The sequence below is a fragment of the Cynocephalus volans genome, chromosome 10 (genome assembly GCF_027409185.1).
Source record: "Cynocephalus volans isolate mCynVol1 chromosome 10, mCynVol1.pri, whole genome shotgun sequence".
Taxonomy (NCBI): domain Eukaryota; kingdom Metazoa; phylum Chordata; class Mammalia; order Dermoptera; family Cynocephalidae; genus Cynocephalus; species Cynocephalus volans.
The window spans coordinates 117,445,317-117,465,835 of NC_084469.1; the positions used below are offsets into that span (position 1 = coordinate 117,445,317).

Here is a 20,519-nt window from a genome sequence, read left to right on the forward strand (position 1 = left end):
ACCTTCCATGCACATGGTTTCCTCTTGTCACCCAGTTTTATATGTCCAGCCCAGAGAATGCAGGTCTGGTAGGGCCACTGTGTCAGTGGACTGGACATTCCAGGCCTTCTCCGCTGGTGATCAGGCTGTGTTCCTTCAGAGGCAGCCTGGTTTCAAAACTTAATCCTGTGGCTAGCTAGATAGGCCTTTATAACAAGTAAAGACTGATCATTTTAATGTCACCGCTTATTGTTTTTCAGGAATGGTGATCACATCCACACAAACTTCAGGGACATGTACCAACATTTGAGAAGCATGGGCTACTTTGTGGAAGTCCTTGGCTCCCCCTTTACATGTTTTGATGCCAGTCAGTATGGTAAGCAACAGTGATGTGACAGACAGATATTCTTTCAGCTTAAGTTGGATGTTTGTTAAATGTCTGAGAAGTGAATCACAGTTGTGATGATAGGCCAATAAAGAGAGCACGTGTATGGTCTGCATGTCCCAGTGGAGGACAGGGACATGGCTCTGGAACAGAAGGAGCACATTCCTACTTGTTGGTGATGGTTGTGACATTCAGCTGAAATACACAACTATCAGACTGATTTGAGACAAGACATCTTAATTCTTTTTTGTTGTTGTTTTTAATTAGAAGAGACTCTAGCACTGTATTTTACTCTTTCTCAAGTAAGTGAAAAACCTTTATATTGGGTACCACAGATGAAAACAAAAGGCCACAATTAGTTAGTCCCTGTGTGTTGTTGGGCCCTGATCCTTTATTTTAAACTCCTTCTAAAGTGGTCCCGGCTTACACCAAGCAGACTATTGGGAGTCAGTTACTTGAGATATGGATCCCAGTAAAATACTGTTTCTGAAACCGTGATACCCTGTGGTTCATAGGTGACAGTTCTCAAACCAAGCACTTTGTCTGTCAGGCACTTTGCTAATGGTGGACAGCGAAGAGGAGTATTTCCCTGAAGAGATTGCCAAGTTGAGGAGGGACGTGGACAATGGTCTTTCGCTCATTGTCTTCAGTGACTGGTACAACACTTCCGTTATGAGAAAAGTGAAGTTTTATGATGAAAACACAAGGTACTGATATGAGTTGGTATTTGGATAAGATGTGTGACTCTTCGGGAATTACGTTTTACTCAGCAAATACTTAAGTGACTATTTGGCCTTTTGGTGGTCTTTCCAGTTAGGAGAGAGACGTTCAGAGAACTTGGTATTACTTAATATATACCAATTTAAATGAACCAAAGGAATTGTTACTTAAAGAAAACTTCCAGTAAGTTATTGTGTATTTATGATACATTGGGAATCCTTAAGTACTGATTTTCATTTCATAAAATAAATTAGCTTTAGTTTATTCTATACATTGGTTGAAGCATTTACATTTGCAGTATTACTTAAACCCAAACAGTTTCAGTTGAAACCTTAGTGTGGATAGACTGGATTGTGGCAGAGAAATTTAGTTTTGTCATGAAGAGACTTAGTGTATATGGGGTGTTTTAATTCTTTCATTCTCTGTGCCTATGATCACTTTTACAGGCAATGGTGGATGCCGGATACTGGAGGAGCTAATATCCCAGCTCTGAATGAGCTTCTGTCTGTGTGGAATATGGCATTCAGTGACGGCCTGTATGAAGGGGAGTTTACCTTGGCAAACCACGACAGTACGGTTTTGTGTTTGTGTTTTGTTAGGGCATGTTATTCCTAGAGGTGTGAGAGCAGAAGCTATGTGTCTTTGAAGTCTAAGTTTCAGAGAAAGAATGATGTGACTCTTAAATAAGCTGAAGTCTATGGAAAGAACTCATCAGTATTTTCAGAAAGTGTATTTGTAAAACTGTGTTTAATCTAGTTTGTCCAGATTTTTTAAATGAAAATATGTAAGCATTCCTAATTTTACTGCTACCTGTAAGAGTCTTTATACACTATATATTCCCAAATAGGAAATATCCTATAGGTTCCTGATTATAAAATTCTATGTATGAAATAACTGCATATCTCATTTAAGAGGTTTCCATATAGATAAGTTTTGGGTAACTAGTTTCTAGAACAACATCTTGAACATTACTGTTACTAATTCTGCAAGTTCTTAGGTTGTTTTGAGTCTCTGACTTATAAAATCTATTCAGAAACATTGTTAGTAATATTTTTACTTGAATTTTGAGGTGAATACTTGTAGTTTAAGTGTGACAAGGCAGTAGCAGCTCTTCTCTTAAGATTAAAAACAATTTTAAAAAGTATATAATATCTAAAGAATGCATTTGGGGTAAATTGGTAGCTGTTGATTAAAGTGTTCAGTGTTCCTGTAACTTTGAACAACTATTTTCTAGTGTATTATGCGTCAGGATGCAGCATCGCTAAATTCCCAGAAGATGGCATAGTGATAACGCAGACTTTCAAGGATCAAGGTAAAGGATGCTATTCGTAGGCTTTTTCGTTTCTTCCTCCCCTCCCCCTTTTATAACAGCTTTATAGCATGTAATTACATACCACAACATTTACCGTTTTAAAGTGTCCGATTCAGTGGTTTATAGTGAATTCACAAAATTGTGCAACCATCACCACTGTCTACTTCCAGAACATTTTCATCGCCCCCTAAAAGAAGTCGCATACCCATTAGAAGTTTTGCTTTTTTTTAAAATATATTGTATTATTTGTGTGGTACCTACCTTAGCCTTGACTTCTGGGTAGGGGCTCTGGGGCATACAAAGATAGAATCCTGCTCATAGTTTGAATATATGTATATAGTGATCACTGCAAAAGAAATCAAATTCCTTCAGGAGAGAGACAAAAATATTTACTTGTAGATTTTTTTTAAAACTACTTCAAAGTTACTTGAATTTTTTGTTAATATCTGTCTGTGAATTGTTCTGCTTCTATGATTTCTAGATTACAAGATTTTAGAAATATTTTGACCATGTTTTGATGTTCTTAACTATATAAAGGTTAAAAAAATCATTAATTATAGAGTAGTCTCTTAAAATTCTCTCAAGAATAGGGTTCCCTTTTAGTTTTGCTTCAGCTTTAGAAAGCTGTCACCCTAGAAAACCCCAGGCCTAGAATTAGCACCCATGATACCGTCGTGTGCTTCATGTGCACAGCCCACCTGTGAGCAGGGGAGGAGTGGCAGCAAGGTGGGCTGCCTCTGCCTTCCTGCAAGCTGGGTGCAGGAGAGTAAGGACGGGTGAGCAGAAACCACAGGACATCCTTCCTGTGGCCTGTCACTCCAGAACTGTGATTTTGAACCATGAGTGTCTACTCTCTCCTCTGCCAAGAGCCATGAGATTGTTACAGGCTTATGAAAATGTGCAAGATAGACCCATTTCCTCATGCAAGTTGATATTATGTATGTCAGAATGAGAGGCTCCTCCATTGTAAAGGGTGCTGTTCTCTGTGATGGGAAGTTAGGGACAGTTTGATTAGTTGAAAGTGATGAAAAGGTAGGATTTCTCAACTTATCTATTTGAAACTGCAAGATAGAATTTATTTTTGTATTACATGGAAGGGTTTTTTTCTTTCATCAAAGTAAGGTCAGTCACTGAATGGATCTGTTTTTATAGTTATATTTTAACTTTAATCATGGATTGATTGTGTTTTTGCAGTCACTTGGCACAGTTTACCATGGGATTGTGATTCTTTCTAGAAGGCATTTCTCACAGGCAGTATCCCTTTTGGTACTGGGTATGAGCAAGGGGTAAAACAGTGCTCTCCTCAGTGGTTTCTTGTCTGGGAGATCATTGTTTTGGGGATGGGGGGAGGAATCAAAAGTGGATTTAAGGATGCACACTTTGTTGTGGTGTTCCGGTACAGTCTGAAATAAAAATGAATTACCTTGAAATTCTTTTTAAGGGGCTTTTTATTTCCATAAAGACTTTAAGTTGAATAATTATGGGGGTACAAAATAGGAATTTGAAAATAGGAATTTGGGATATTCTGGATAAAAAATATCCTACTGTCAGAAACAAAATTCTGTCAAACCACAAAGCCAAATGGCAATGCAGTGTGTATTTTCCCCATTTCATCTGTTTTACTGCTCTGTCTTTCCTTCCCTCCAAAGAAAATTGTGTTTTTTCTTCTGCTCAGCTACAAGTGGGATTATACACAGAGAGCAGGAAATGTGTCTGTATAGCTACAGACATTCTGGTGATGATTTGTGTCATCTAGTGCTAAGGAAAGCATTTGCTTTAGGGGTAGAGACTCTGATTACATTATCATGCCACTGACAATTGCTGCCCGTCGTGTTTATACATTTTTGACTTCTTGATTCATTAGACATTTTAAATTGTGTCATCTGATTAAGCAAAGGTAAGAAGGCTCTCTGCTGTTGGAACATTTGTACTTGTGAAATTAATGTGACAGATATCTTAAATCTAAATTGAAAATATTATGTGGACATACATTTTAAAATCGATTACATTTGTCCCACCTTTTAATAGCAAAACACAAAACCTGGGTATCACTATTTTGTATATACTGTATTTGTAGAGATACCTACATGTTTAGCAAGAGCTGCTGGCTGCCCCTTGTATAGGCAGTCTGCAGACATAAACCTTTCAGCATAAGAAGGGACAAAAATTTGTTTTTTTAGGATAAAAAGGGAGAAGTGACATCTTTCGAATTGTAAATGTTATGTACCACCATTTCAAGTGAAAATGAAAGAGGATGGATATGGAAATACACATACAAGTGAATTTTGCTGAAACCCAGATTAATGGCACTTAACACATTGCTTTCCTATTCTAAAAGTTTGCATTACTTTGATCAAATATTAGATTTTGCTAATTTTAAAATTTGTTCTATGGATTAAATCTCAAGTGGCAAATGGAAAATAATTCCTTTCTCGACAAAAACTCTCATTGCTGTTTTTGTTGTGTTGTTTCAGGATTGGAGGTTTTGAAACAGGAAACAGCAGTTGTTGAAAATGTCCCCATTTTGGGACTTTACCAGATTCCAGCAGAGGGTGGAGGCCGGATTGTGCTATATGGAGACTCCAATTGCTTGGATGACAGTCACCGACAGAAAGGTAAGTAAAACCCGAATGAGCTTAACATATCCTTTCATCCCTTTGTCATTGGAAAGGCACTGGTAAGATGCTGGTAAAATAAACTGGCACCTGCTCATGTGAGCCAGGGAAAGCTGGAGAAGTCCTAGTCACTCTGCTTGGAATATATCCTTAGGTACCTAGGTCTGGACACATATGATAAGCAAGACAAAACCACTTTTACAGGCCACAATGTCTCCTCTCCGTCTTTGCCATTCTGAGGCCAGTGGAGGCTAGGATCACCACATTTTAGCAGGGAGCCCCCTTTGCCAGGTTTGGGTTCTGAACTTACTGGTCTTCCCCCTCTGAGGTGTCTGTACTTCGCAGGCACTGCCACATGGGGGCTCCCTTCTATGATCTTCCTGGAGGGCCGTACTCTTTCTTGGCTCTCCTCCCAGACTTGGGTGTTCAGGCTGTCGTGAGCCTTTATCTGTGAGGGTCATTTGCTGTTATCCCTGTGAAGGGGACACAAAGAGGGGCAAACTTGTCTTCTTCCACCCCTCCTCTTTTTTAGTCCTTGATGCATCGTCCAAATTGAGAGTTTTGAGCTTGGGCACAGACTGTTTCCTCACTTTATGAAGGAGGAAATGGAATGGTAGTGGGCGATACCCTAATGTTTTCAAGTGGTGGACAGGCTGCACTGAAAAGACCGAGGCTGTGAGAACCAGAGTCGAGAGGTGTGTTTTGCACCTCTATGATTGTAACTGCAGTTGCCTAAATTCCTAGCATTTATGTAAATCCTTTTTACATAAATCAAAAAAAATCCTTTTAAAAATCAAAAGCAAGGGTTAAAGTCACAGTGGAAAATAGATTAATGTTTTAAGACCTGAGATCTCCTGGTAAGAGCATTTATTAAAATTTTAAATGCCTGAGAGGACTGTCCTGATCCTTAACTTTCAAATGGCAGCTTTTAGGATCTTTTAGGGGCTTTAAGTACTTGACCAGAAGTGCTCTTGAATGATAGATAAGTACTTAATAGTATTTTTTCTCTCATGATTGTAGTCTAAGTTGGTGTTAATGGGACTTAAAGTGGGCAGACATGGGAAGAAACAATATGGAAACAGAAATTCCAGGTCTAAGTACAGTGCAACATCTTCAGTCTCCTGATAGGAAGGATCTGTCTGTGCGACTCTGTGAATGGGAGCTGATGATAGCCCGGCAGCTAGACCTTGAGATGTCCCCGTGAAAGAATTGGCCATTCTCTGCTTTCACACTTTTGTGGTTGGGCCCACTGACTCAAAGACCAACTCAGATTAATAGACTCTCCACTTGGGTTGGCGTAGAACCATCCTCCGTGTGGTGTGTGCCCTCATCGTGTAAATCCAGTTCCTTCTCCCCAGGAGAGCCATGGGGGTATTGGAGAAGCCATGTTCCCTGTTCTCCCCCTTGTGCCTTCGAGTCCTCGCTTTCAAGGCTGTTCAGTGGGTGTCATGTGGTCTTGCTGTCTGTGAATGAGCTCTGATCAGTCCTCGTCCAGGAGGAGCCCAGAGCCTAGTGTGACACTCAGGCAGTTGGTCCAGCCCAGTGCACAGCTGTGCCGACCTGCCGGAGCCCTGGGACGCTGGGCATGAAGCCCACGGTGAGGTCGTGCCTGTACGTGCTGGTCTTTGTGGGCTATGGTGCTCACCGTGGGGAATGCATGTTTTATGAGGACAGGGGAACCTGGAATATGGCAGATTTACTTTGATCTCACCTTCCCACTTCTGCACTCCCATTTTTCCTCTCTTTTTGGGAGCTAACTTTATTTTTCTGTAGAGATTATTTTTTAACAAACAGAGCTCTTGTTTGTCTGCAGACTGCTTTTGGCTGCTGGATGCACTCCTGCAGTACACGTCATATGGAGTGACACCTCCCAGCCTCAGTCATTCGGGGAACCGGCAGCGCCCTCCCAGTGGAGTGGGCTCGGTCACTCCAGAGAGGATGGAAGGTGAGTGGCCACACAACGCCTCAGGGAGGGAAGTTGGGTCTAGCGTGGCATGATGCTGCTTCAGGAAATGGCCGTGCTTGCCAGCAAACGGAGCCCGTTAGTGAGTGCTACTGAGTGCTTTTCTGAGTGGCTGCATGGACTAGCAGTTGGTGGCTCTACCCACAGAGTGGCTGGTCCCACTTTTCAGGGTGGACACAGACCCTGTGTGCAGGTGCTTCCCCCACTCTCCCTCACCCATATGCCACTCCCAGTCTGGGTGTGTGATCCCTCGCTCACAGATGATGGCACTGCTCCTGGGGGTCTTCAGGAAGAATCCCCATCATTTTTGAGCACTCACTAGGCTGGGGTGCTTCACACGGATTGATCGCCTCACTGACTCCTCTCAGAGATCCTGTGAAAATGGATACTATTATTTCCAGGTTGCAGATGAAGGAACAGGAGCTGAGAGAGGTTAAGTGACTGCCTGAGGTCACCCTGGTGGGTTAGCAGTGGAGCCTGGAGCTCAACTTCATGGACCGTGCTGGTTCTGCGGGGCCTCCAACCGCTTTGCACATAGCAGTGCAGGTCCAAGTGCCTCCATGTCCAAAATATTTGATCCCTGCAGCACCGTCTGTAGAAGTGTCATGTGAGCACAGATGTCCCTTAAACTTTTTCAGTGGCCATATTAAAAAAGTAAAAAGGAACACAGGTGAAATTCATTTTAATTATATACTTTAGCCAGATACATCAAAAATATTATTTAAACATGTGACACTAACCCATTTCAGTTGCTTGATAGCCACCTGCGGCCAGTGGCTGCAGTATTGGATTGCGCAGATCTAAGAAATATAAGGAATTTTGAAAGTGCAGATTATTTTTGGGGGCCAGAGTATTAAATATTTCAGAAAAGAAAGATTTTTCCATGAAGTCTATCTGTAGTTCAGATTCCTCAAGCCTCGCCAGCCAGCACTTTGCATGCAGTATGGCCCTCTAAAGGGGGCAGTTCTGATCTCTTTCACTCACCTTCATTCAGCAAGGTCTGGGGACAGTCGGGTGTGGCTCTAAAACACATAGGTGACAGGTTCACAGAGCACAGCAGGCCCTTGGGCAGGAAAGCAGACAGAAGCTAGGAAGGACGGATGCTTTTCCTTGCATTTTAATGACTGTGATTTCCTTTTTTGTTGATATTGCTGCTACCCATAGGAAACCATCTTCATCGGTACTCCAAGGTTCTTGAGGCCCATCTGGGAGACCCAAAACCTCGGCCTCTGCCAGCCTGTCCACACTTGTCTTGGGCCAAGCCACAGCCTTTAAATGAGACAGCACCCAGGTTAGAGTCTGCCTGCACTTTTCTACTCTTTCTGCAAGGCTTCTGAGTCATTACTTTTTTTTTTTTTTTTTATAGGAGAGAATGGAATTTTACTGACATCATTATTAAATAATCAGATCCTCTACCTTTGTCATTTTGTGATGGTTATTTAAATTAAACCCCCATATTGACCTTTAGAAATGAGCTCTTCAGGGGTATTCTGCATTTAAAAAGTGCTTTGGATAATTAGCATTTTGTTAGATTTAGTTAACTCTTGTTTGAAAAGCTGTAATCCCACAGAGTGATGTCAGTTGAACTGAAGCTCTGACTCCTTTGGATGGAGACTTGAGTGTTACCATTTGCCATGTGCTTCCTGTTTGAAATATTGATTATAAAATACAGATAGGTTCTTTCCTGTGTCATACCAGGGGGGGCTGAGATTGCTGTGAATAGATCTGGGGTTTGCCGCTGTAGCCTGGCCAAGAAGAGTGTGCTGCTGTGCCATGAACTGCCTGTGCTGATAATGATTGCTGGAGACAGCACCCTCATCCAGTGACAGGCTGTGACCTCCGTCTGCTTGTCACTGCACATCTGTATGTGGTGCTCCAAAAGTGTTAGTCTGTCTGCTGCTCTGTTTCACCACCTAACTTAACCTCTTAATTTGTGTCTTTCCTTTTGGCAGCCAAGACTTGAGTTCCCCTCGCTGTTTCTCTGTTCATCCTGGACGAGCCAGCTCAGTACAGCTAGTCCCTGCTTTCTCCAGATCTCACCTTCTCCCTCTCTCTCTCTGTGGGCAGGACAGTACAGGGGGAGAATGGGGGCTTCTCCTGAGAAAGAGGGTGGGGTCCTGGTACAGTGAAACAGGGACTAGATGTCTTAGAGACAGCTATCAGAACAGTCCTCACCAGGCAGGCATGCCCCCGTCAGGCAGGAGCCCCCTTTTCTGGGCCCCTTGGCTGCCTGGCAACCTGCTCCTCGCCTCCTGCCCCCCTCAGGCAGCAGGATCCCAGCGAGAGGTCTCCTGCCTCCTCTTCCTCCCCCTCTTGAGGCTGCCCACTATCCTTGGATCAGTTGTAGATGGGTATTGGTGTGGTCAAGGGATATGGGGTCAGGGGCCCAGGGCCACTGTCTGCACTGTAATGAAGAGGAGGTAGCCTGCAGGAAGGCATCAAAGCCTTTTGCTTTATGGTTCATCACAGATGGAAGGTGCTAAACACGTCATATGCCTTCATTTAGAATATGCTTAATAGAAAACAAGAAAATTGTAGAATCATCACATTATCTTCTCATCGGCAGTTTTCTTCCTGAACCTTCCATTACTGAGTACTTTTCCATTCTAGTTAGCATCCCATCATTTAAAAATTTCTGATAAGTTTCCATTTTTACATCCTACTTGTTTATAACCTACTATTATCCTTGCATTCAAACCAGACTTTGTATTCTAGCCATGATCAGTGGTTCATACTCAATGAATAGTCAGTGTTAGCTAACGTTCCAGAAACCCAACTGTTCTCCACAGTGTGGTTCAGTACTCTGAGAGACAGATGATAGTATCTGCTGGTATCTTCCTGTCCACATCAAATAATCCATCAAATGCTGAACAGACCCATGAAGGATATTGATAATATACAGCTCCTAGAATTCGATTTTCACTATCACTGTTAGTAATTTCTTCTCCTTATTAATACACTGCCCTATTTCACATTTATCTCACATTTTACATGTTGTTAGAATTATTCTTGGTCCCCAGAGACTAGATCATGACATATTCTGAATCTCTAAAAGAGACTTGAGGCCAGTGTCAGACAGCTACAGATGTCTGACTGCCCAGAGCTGGGGGCAAGTTTCCATTGGTGTGAAATGAGAAATGAGGAGGCATTTCCCAGTTTCTTTGTTGGGCACCAGGTGTCCACACTTGAGCAGCTGTGGATGTGTCAGCCTTAGGAGGAACCCCTACTCAAGGTGGACCCTGTGTCCTTTCATCAGCACACAGTGCAGTGTTCAAATGACAGTGTGAGTGTCCTGTTACCACGACTGCTTCACTAGAAAGTGCCATCACCAAAAATTAAATTCCAGAACAGGATATCACTGGTAGATTGAAGATATAGCCCATGTTTATCCAGCCACATAGTCATAAAGCCTAAATGTCATTGATTCTGGAACTTAACATTGTCAGTTTAATTTTCAGATTCATTAAACGTGAAGTGTAAAGTGAAATCATACAATAGGATAGGTTATAATACTTGTTGGCATTTTCAAGCAGTCACCCAGCTGGGAGTATCCCGTGTTGGTTTCTCTTGTTCCTCTCCCAGACCTAGCCAGCTGCCAGCTTCACAGTGACCTTCCCCCTGGTTGCCATTAGAGCTGGACATCTTTGCTCTCACAAAGCCAAACTAAGAGAGACAGGCCTCCAGCTTCCAAATGAATAAACAGCAGAAAAAATAGGGAATTCATAATTTGCTAACATTTTATTTTCCCTCACTTAAGCCAGAACAGTATTCAGATTTTCCATTCACATTCTTTGCTCTAATCTAGGTGTCCTCCCACACTCTTTACCACCCTTTGCAGCATATCAGCCTCTCTGTGTCCTTCAGTTCTAAGTTGTATTGGCTTGAATAAATTCTTCACATCTCAAAATTAACAGTAATAGTAACTTGCCACCACCAAGAGTACAGTGCCTTTACAAAGCCCACTCCCAGGCAAGGTGAGTGCCAATCCCATGTTTGGCTGTTCAGACTCTCTGCTGCTTGGTCACTTGTATGTTTGTCGTATTCTCCCTCTGAACGGTGGTTTCCTTGAGGACAAAGAGGATGTCTGGTTCCCAGGACCATTTTGCCCACTCCTTTAGAGGTGGTTGTGAGGTCACGTTTGCTGCGCTGCTTTGCGTTGGCCGGAAAGCAGGCTCTGACTGCTTCAGGCTTCATGGCAGAGGACCTCAGTGGCCCCTCCTGGCCACGAGCTCCTTTCCGAGGTCCACTTGGAGTGTCCTCTCTCATTGCTTGCTGATGTTTCCAGCCTTAAGCAAAAACAGGCTCGTGTTGTGCTTGCTTCGGCAGCACATATACTAAAATTGGAAAAACAGGCTCGTGTTGGCAGTACTATAAACCTAGTAGAACTCATCCTTCCTCAGAATGTTAAAATCTCGTGAGCATAGACCTAATTTTGACATTTCTCTCTTGGGACCCAGAAATAGTCACTGCCATTCAGCTGTACAGTGGCATTTAGGTAGATAGAGGTGGAAAGATTTCACATTTCTCTTTAGGTTGCTCTTTATTCCTTAGGTATTGGCTAAGCTTCCTAGGCTAGTATAATCGCTTATTTTTATTCTGTTTTAATCCATTTTTGTGAAGTAATCTTTGGAAACATCAAAAGTTACTCTCCATTGACCTGGACAAAGTGGTGTTACCCAACTTTCGATCGAATCGCCCTCAAGTGAGACCCTTGTCCCCTGGAGAAAGTGGTGCCTGGGACATTCCTGGAGGTGAGTTCTTAACTGCTTTATTATTGTGCTAAGCCATACCATATTTTGTTCAAAGTAGCCTTCCTCCCTTTTCCAGTAGGACAGCTGTTCTGTCTTTGCCTACCTGGGAGCCATTGTGGTCTTGGCTCTTTGTGGTAAACAAACAAGGCCAAAGGCAGGCCTGAAAGATTGAGATGTTGTTTCTCCTAGAAAATTGTACATAAATTTAAAATTTTGAATTTCTTTAATGAGGGCCAGGTTTTACACTTAAAATTTTTCAGAGTAGGTTGTATACTCTTGATGAAAGTTCTGTAAACAAGCATGTATTATGAACCCCAGGAGACACCTGTCATCTGCTGGTGTTGATCCCGGCTGGTGGCCGTAGCCACCCTGGTCTCTGAACCCTCAGCCCAGAAGTCACCTCTGATCCTCTGCCCTAGCCTGCTTGGGATGAGACTTAACTGAGCTGGGGTGTGCCCCTTAGGTGATCTGATACTGTTCCCTTCACAGGTAATGACTCTTGGCCTGAATAAACTACTTGGGACAGGTTATTTTCCCTTACTTGGGACAATTCATTCCAGGACAGCCTGTGCAGCTCTTTTGCTCTAGAAACCACTGCATTCTTCCAAAGAGTTTACAGCTCCAAAGGGGAGATTTCTCCAGGTTTCAAGAATGGGCCAGAAGCTCTGGGAATCAGGAAGGGGTCTCCTGGCTCAATCAGTCCAACCCTGGGAGCTTGGTGTGGTGATGCTAAGATCCTGAAGGCCTTGCCTATAGGCCACAGGGTGCACCGATGATGGTAAATTCTGGAACCCTCAGCATTGCTCAGTTACAATGGCATGTTGACATTCTAAACTAGGGGTCCTTCCATGGCCACTCCTGGTTTTCAAACACACATCCCATCCATGGAGGGCATTCCCAGAAGGGCAAAGACACGGCCTACAGTCCTGTATTACCTCTGTGCCTCGCCTTCCTCCTCTTCCCCCCACTCAGCCAGTGTGTCACCAGCACACTCCCTCTCCTCTGGATCGAGACTTGTCCATCTTCTGTTGCTTTTAGGGAAACAAAAAGCACATGTGGGACCCCCTTTTGTAGGCTGTCTGTGACAGAAGCAAAGCCAGTGCTGTTAAGTGTCTGCGGTGAGCCTGGGGAGGAGCAGGAGCAGAGCTCTCCCTATGCCTGTCACCCCCACGAGGAAGCTGCTGCTCGGCAGACACAGGGTGTGGCGGTGCTCTCCTCTCGCCCACTCTCCATTAATGGCCTGGGTTACTTCAGCCCAGGTTTAAAAGTGGCGTTTGCGCTGCAAACTGAGCTAATGAAATTAGCTAGCATTAGTTTCCAGGAACCCGACTCTGACGGGAAAAGAGGCTGTAGCAGTAGCCATGTGGCACTACTGACCATTCTCTCTTGCAGGGATAATGCCTGGCCGCTACAACCAGGAGGTGGGCCAGACCATTCCTGTCTTTGCCTTCCTGGGAGCAATGGTGGTCCTGGCCTTCTTTGTGGTACAAATCAACAAGGCCAAGAGCAGGCCGAAGAGGCGGAAGCCCAGGGTGAAGCGCCCGCAGCTCATGCAGCAGGTTCACCCACCAAAGACCCCTTCAGTGTGACAGTCAGACTGGCTGACCTGCTGACTGTCAGAGCTGAAGAGAGCCTTCATGAACACTTTGGTGGGCAAGCGGAAATGTGGAGTTTCTGTAGGAGGCTGCCTGTTGAAAGGGATCCAGTTTCCAGCTGTGGGTTTGTTGGAGTCTGTTCTAAATGGTCCTCTCCTGTGATGCTCGGGGGCTCATGGAATGTCTTGAAGTGTCTTGTGGCCTTGGGTCCCAGCAGGAGGGATTGATGGCTCAGCCCAGAGGAGGACTTCATGTCAAGCAGCTGTGTTCACCAAAGACGCAGAAAGATTTGAGAGGCCGTCTGGGACCCTTCTGCATGAGAGGGAGGATGTACTTTTCAGACAAATGAAACAACCCCGACCAAGCTAACATATGCTTGTTAAAGGCGATTTTCTATATTTATTGTGGGGAAAAAGTCACTTTAAAGACTTGTGCTATTTGGAAGCAAAGCTATTTTTTTTGTCAATGGATTGCAGTTTTTTACTATTACATTATGACAAATAACACAGATTCCATGATCTCTTTTTTGATGAAAGAACAGACTGAAATTTGAAGGAAACTTGCACAAATCTGTGAAACATAGACCTTCGCTTTATTTTTATAAGTATCAACTGCCATCATGTTTTGTAATTTGGGGTCTTGATTTCACCATCGTTGGTGAAGAAAATTTTCAATAAATATGCGTTACCTGTATGAAGCTGAAAAGTAGTGTGTGAAGGGCTCTTTCTCCACCTGTCCTGTTCTTTTTAACCAGGTTGTCAGTAGACAACCCGGAATGGGTTCTGAATCAGCCTTTTAATTTTTTTATTGAAATATAATTCAGATGTCATAAGTCTCCACTCGAAAGTGTATAGCTCAGTGGCTTTTAGTGTGTTCACGAGGTTGTGCAACCATCACCGCTCAATATCTAGTTCTAGAACATTTTCATCACCCCCAGAAGAAACCTGTACCCATTAGCAGTTACCCTTTTCCGCTTCTCCCCAGCCCCCGTCAACCCCTGATCTGCTTTCTGCCACTGTTCTGAATAAGTCATCCAAATGGAGTCATGCAGTATGTGGTCTTTTGCAACTGGCTGCTTTTCAGAGTGTGTCATATTTTTGAGGTTCATCCGTGTTGTAGTATCTGTCAGTGCTTTGTTCCTTTTTATGGAAGAGCAATATTCTGTTGTGTGAATAGACCATATTTTGTTTATCCATTCTTCAGTTGATTGACATTTGGGTCATTTTTACTTTTTGGCTATTGTGAGTAGTGCTGCTATGAGTCTCTGTATACAGGTTTTTGCATGAACGTAAGTTTTTTGTTTGTTGGATATATACTTGGGAGTAAAATCATATATTCTGTTTAGCTTTTTGAGGAACTGTCAAGTTTTTTTCCCAAAGCAGCTGCAAATGTGAGTTCCAGTTTCTCCCCATCCTTGTCAGTACTTATAATTAATGATCTTTTGATGATAGCCATCTAGTGGGTGTAAAGTCCTATCTCGTGGTTTTGATTTGCATTTCCCTAAAGACTAATGATGTTGAGCATCTTTGCATGTGTTTTTTAGCCATTTGTGTATCTTCTTTGGAGAAATGTCTGTTCAGAGCCTTTGCCCATTTTTAAATTAGGTTGTCTTTTTATTATTGAATTTTAAGAGTTATATATATATTCCAGATCCAAGTCCCTTATCAGATATATGACTCACAAATACTTTTTCACTCTGTGGATTGTTTTTTCACTTTCTTGCTGCTGTCCTTGAGGCAGAAAAGTTTTTAATTTTGAAGTCTAGTTTTTCTTTTCTTTTTTTAATTTGGTTGCTTGTGTGTTAGGTGTCATATCTAAGAAACTTGCCTAATCCAAGGCAGCCTGTTAATATTTAATCCTGCCTGACCAGTATGTATTCTGTGTGCTGCCAGGACAAATGTCAGACTGCACATCAGAGGTGAGGGTGAACCGACTGGAAAGGAGAGGGTGGAGGCCATGTGGGTGCTGACCTTGGCTGCTCACAAGGTCGTGGGCAGAGGGAGGGGCTGCTAGGGCCCAGTTCACCCTTGTGACTTTATCCTTGGCAAGTCACATTGGTCACTTGCAGCTTTAACTGCATTCGTGGCTGCTGTTGCTTCCAGGACTTTGGAGGCTTGGCTGAGGGCCCTGTGAGGTGCTTGCTCCCTATCCGAAGTGCTTTGGGCCATCACAGCAGCCCTGAGGGGGTAAGTACTTGGCACCCAGCAGTGTGTCTATCCTCAGCAGGTGGCTGTGGAGCTGCGTGGAGCTTCTGCTTGCCTAGATGAGGAGCTCATGTGCGCTGATCGTGGATCTCTGGTCTCCCTGCCAGCCTCTACAGGTGCGGGCTGCTCACCTCCTCAGTGTGGGGCCAGGCAGTCAGGGCCTGAGGAAATAGGCCAGGTGGAAGACAGCAGGCCACAGCTGGGCCTCAGAGGAGCTCCCAGGCTGCATCTCAGGAGCAGCAGCACAGCTTTTAAGAGAAGCCTGAAATCTGGATTATGTGAAATCTCCCAGTTTTTAATGTCTGCAAATGATGGAATTGTTGGTTTTTTTTTTTTTTTGTAAACTAGACTAAGTTTTTTGGATTTCCATTGTAACATCTTCCTAACATGGTAGGTGATGTGGCTGTGGAGTGAAGTTCTAGACCAGAGAGCATTGAGCTGGAGGATTTGGTCTCCACGCTGGCTGAATGGCCTTTGGTACGCCTGTCTCTTTGGGGACCTGGACACCTCACCCCCCCCAAAATGGAACTTTGGGTAGTGGGGGTGTGGTGCAGGGGTCTTCTGTACTTATTAATTGCCTTCACAACTGGTTTTCCTGCTCCTGTCATTTCCCTGTGTGGAAGCCTGGGATGTTGTTCTCACTTGCGCAGAGGCTGGGAATTGGAGGCTCTGAATGGGGCCTCCTGTTTAGACAGGTGGATCCATTCACCAGGGACTGAGCACTCATGTGGTGTCAGGTGCACGTACAGTTTGGGTTTAGGTCCTAATCTAATGAGGTGAAGTTCAGTAGCAACCACAAAGACCACAGCAGGCCTTGAACCAGGACAGCTCTGCCACAGTACAGAAGCATGGGGTGTGAGTGAGGCAGAGGCGGGGTTTGAACTTGGGTCTGCCTCAGTTCCAAAACTCACATGCCTAACTGCTGGCGTCTGTACAAGGTCCCCCGTCCATCTGCCTCACTTTAAAGGGACAGTAGTAGCACCCTAGGAGGATGCCCGGGGATGAGGAGCCTTGGGACAAAGTCGTGGAAGAAGGAAATGACTGAAAGAGCAGGTAAGATTGAACCAGGAGAGAGTGCTCCTTGGTGGGGAGTTTATACAGAAAGGGGATTAAGTGTCAGTGAAGAACTGGATCAGTGGGTCTGGTGGGGCAGCTTTGAGTCTGGTGTCCAGATGTGCTGTCTAAGAGGAGAGGCCCTGGAGGTATGTGCCCCTTGCTGGATGGTTGAGGTGGGATTTCAGGAATCCACCTAGGAGGAATGTTCTAGAGAGGATGCTATGGCCCTGGCCCTGGACTCAGACTGCCTGGGTCTGGTTCTAGGTTGACCACTTCCTGCTGTGGGCCTTAGACAGGGGCCCTCATGTCACTGAGCTCAGTATGTTGAGCTCAGTGACATACAGGCGATGTGCTTAGCCTCGTGCCTGACAGCCAGTGCTCAGTAAATGCTGGCTGTTCATGAGGACAGATGTGCCTGATGGCTGCGGGCACGTTTCATCACCTGGGCTCACTGGTCAGGTTCTGGGCTGGGCCAACTCCCTGCCTTGAAGGGATCCCTTCTTGCCCCTGGCATGGACTCTCATCATCTGTTCTGGTGAACGGCCACACCTTTTTTTAAAAACGAAGAAAGAGCAACCACAGATACCCCAGGGAACCCACAGCGGGTGCCAGAGTCCCAGAGAGGGGCCAGGTGTCACACTTCACTGTGGCTGTCCCCTGAGAGTCAGAAGGGGACCTGACTGCAGGAGCCTTCGAGATACTGCCTGGGGATGAGATGCAAAGGGTGACTCTGCTGGGTGCCCTGACCCACCCTCAGCCCCATCTGAGTCTAGATCTGAGTCTAGTCTTATGCACATACGTCTAGTGCACAATGACCTTGAGGAAGCCTCCCACGACAACAGGCCCCACGGTGGGTGCGCTGGCATCTGCTGAGCACTCACTTCAGGCAGTGGCCCATGCCGTCTCCACCTTTCTCAGAGGAGAAAGCCCAGGTCTGGCCTGTGCCTGTGCTCCGAAGCCCTCAGTGCCAGGCTGCTGCCCCTTCTCCCACGGCGGGCGAGGGAGTAATGGGAGTGTTACTTAGATTTGGACTGTTGGACATACGATGAAGAGAGTCAAGGATTCTCAAAAGGTGGTCTGCCTTTCGTATACAGATGCTCCTCAACTGACGATGGGGTTATTCCTGATAAACACATCCCAAGTTGAAGACATCGTAAGTTCTAAAATGCGCTTAACGCACCTAACCTTTGGAACATCACAATTTAGCCCAGCCCACCTTAATGTGCTCAGAACACCTACAGTAGCCAGCAGTCGGGCAGCATCAGCTAACACAGAGCCTGTTTTATAATAAAGTATTGATTATCGCATGCACTTTATGGAATACTGTACTGAAAGTGACAGTGGTTGTATGGGCACTCAAAGTTTGGTTTCTACTGAATGTGCACGTCACTCTCACACCATCATAAAGTCGAAAAATCTTAAACCCATCATAAGTTGGGGATCAGTATAGATTAAATAGAAGTTTCCAGAAAATATTAAAATTCTTGATTTTTTTAGTAGTTGGTGCCACCATTAAAGGTTGGTGCTAAGCAGATATTGACACAGGATATTGGTTTCATTTGCTGGTGACATGAAGGTATCGGAAGTGAGTGTCCTAGAAATACAGATTCCTGGGCCTTGCCCCAGACCTACTAAATCATCTGTTCCTTGGGAAGGCCTAGAAATCTGTTTTAAAAGCTCCTCAGGGTAAACGATTACTGTCGACCTAGCAATTTCACTCCTACGCATATACCCCAAATAATTGAAAACAGGTATTCAAACAAAAGCCTATATACATGGAGGGTCATAGCTGCACTATTCACAGAAGCCAAGGGGGGACCATCTCACATGTCCATCTGCAGATGAATGGATAAACACAAATGTGGTCTGCCCATACAACGGAGTATTGCCATGAAAAGAAATGTGTACTGATCATACTACAGCGTGGTTGACCCCAGGAAATAAGCTGAGCGCAAGGAGCCAGACACAAAAGGCTGCATTGTGTATGATCCCGTTTATATGAAACATCCGGAGCAAGCAAATCTGTAGAGGTAGAAAGTAGATGAGTGGTTGCCAGGGGCTGAGAGAGAGGGTTTCTTTTGGGGTGACGGGAATGTTCTGGAATTAGGTGGTGGTGATGGTTGCACAGTGTTGTGAGTGTTCTTGAAGCACTGCATTATACACCATAAAGTGGTTAACATAGTTTTATGTTAATCCTATCAAATTCACATTCATGTGTGCATGCACGCGTGCACACACACACACCTCCCCAGGGGACTTGTGAACAGGCAAGCCCCTTGGGAGCCCCTGGCTTGGAGATTGGGAGAGGCTCTGGCCCTTTAGACCCCAGTGCAGACCCAAGAGGTCAGGACCAATTTATGAAGACCCCAGCTCAGCACCCACTGCTCCCAGCCCTGCTTTGGCTGCTGACCCCCATTCCCACATCTCCAGTGTTTCCTCCTTTGGGCACAGTGGGCAAGAGGAAAATGAACTTGAAGGTGTTTTAAGAATGCTTCCTTTCTCTCCCAAGGTTCAATACATCCCTTTCTTTCTTGACCCAGACGGGGATCCCTGATTATAGCTCTGGAGAACCAGCCCCATATCAGAGGGAGGAGACAGCAGGACTTGGCAAGGGCTCTCAAGCAAGGTGGCAGCCTCTAGAGGCTGGGAAAGGCAAGGAAACGATTCTCGCCTGGAGCCTCTAGAAGGAACCAGCCCTGCTGACTCCTTTGTTTTTACCCAGATTGATTCTGTACTTCCAACCTCCAGAACTGTAGAATAAATGTGTTTTTCTGAGCCACTAAATCTGTGGTAACTTGTTCCAGCAGCAACGGGAAATGAATACGCCGGCATCCTGAGTTCTGAGCCAGGGCAACCCTGAGAGCAGACCCCTGCGTTGCTTTGCCTTGGTCCCTTTCTCCATCTCCCGAGCACGCCACTGCAGTCTCTGCTTCTGTCTTCACGTCACTGTCTCCTCTATGACCTCTGACCCTAACCCCTCCTGCATCCTAGTCATAGGACACTCTTATTATATTTAGGGCCCACCTGGTTAACCCCGGCTAACCTCCCTCTCTCAAGATCTCAATCTCACCTGCTAAGTCCCTTTTGCCATGTGAGGTCATGTATTTACAAGATCTGTATGTTAGGATGAGGACATCTTTGGGGCCATCATTCAGCTGACTGCACTGGGTTTCCCTGTCCCCACGGTGTCATATGTTCCTCGTGGGAGGACTTTGAGCCCTGGTTAAGGGCTGCAGGGGGTGCTGCCCTTCAAAGTCCGTGAGCTCCTGCCACCTGAGAGCGTCGAGGCTTCACTCCTGCGGCATCCTGGATCCCCAGCATTTATTAAGCAGGCTTCTGCAGGCCAGCTGGGGCTGAAGGCTGCGGAGAATTGAGGGGCTGCTGGCCTGGGGACAGAGGTTAGACGCCCTCTGGCTCAGAACCACGCGTCTGTGCCCTTGCAACATGCTAGAGCTTTGTAGAATTCTGCTGCCCCGCACCAGACCCATTTAATCTGAAGCCCGAGGCACAGGTTTAGGAGTTGGGAGAGTTCCTCAGTGGTTCTTGTGTAGCTAGGGTTCTGGACACCATTCCGGAAGCTCCAAGTCGGGCCGAGGTAAAAACACAGAAGTGGAGGTAATGGACCATGACACGTGATCTTATCTCAAAGGTAATAGTGACATGCTGCTCACTTCTGCACCTCCAGTACTTTGCACTGGCTCCTTCTGACAGTCTAGAAAGTAGCCACTTCTGCCATCCCATGTTACAGGTGACCCGAGATCCTAGCGCCAGTGCATCCTCTGGAATTTTCTAATGGGTGTTAGCACAGAGGTCCGGGGACACAAGCTGAGGTCACTTTGTTGTGGCAGTACCTCGCCTGTCACCTGACACAGGCTCTGTGGGGAAGGAAAGGAGGGATCCACAGGAACCCCCTTGGTGGGATGGGGGCTCCCCTAGCAG

At 45.2% G+C, this 20,519-nt stretch overlaps 1 protein-coding gene across 5 annotated transcripts in view; it reads left to right on the plus strand.

Moving 5' to 3' along the window:
* Positions 1–14,009, plus strand: part of MBTPS1 (membrane bound transcription factor peptidase, site 1) — a 54,849-nt gene extending 40,840 nt beyond the window's left edge. For all 5 annotated transcript variants that reach the window (XM_063112011.1, XM_063112012.1, XM_063112010.1 and 2 more), the window contains 9 exons: positions 240–355; positions 915–1,071; positions 1,531–1,655; positions 2,319–2,396; positions 4,871–5,011; positions 6,825–6,956; positions 8,139–8,265; positions 11,595–11,725; positions 13,118–14,009. In XM_063112011.1, coding sequence (XP_062968081.1) covers positions 240–355; positions 915–1,071; positions 1,531–1,655; positions 2,319–2,396; positions 4,871–5,011; positions 6,825–6,956; positions 8,139–8,265; positions 11,595–11,725; positions 13,118–13,314 — 1,204 coding nt within the window. In that variant the 3' untranslated portion in view covers positions 13,315–14,009. The remainder of the gene's footprint in view (positions 1–239; positions 356–914; positions 1,072–1,530; positions 1,656–2,318; positions 2,397–4,870; positions 5,012–6,824; positions 6,957–8,138; positions 8,266–11,594; positions 11,726–13,117) is intronic.
* The last annotated feature ends 6,510 nt before the right edge of the window (positions 14,010–20,519 follow it).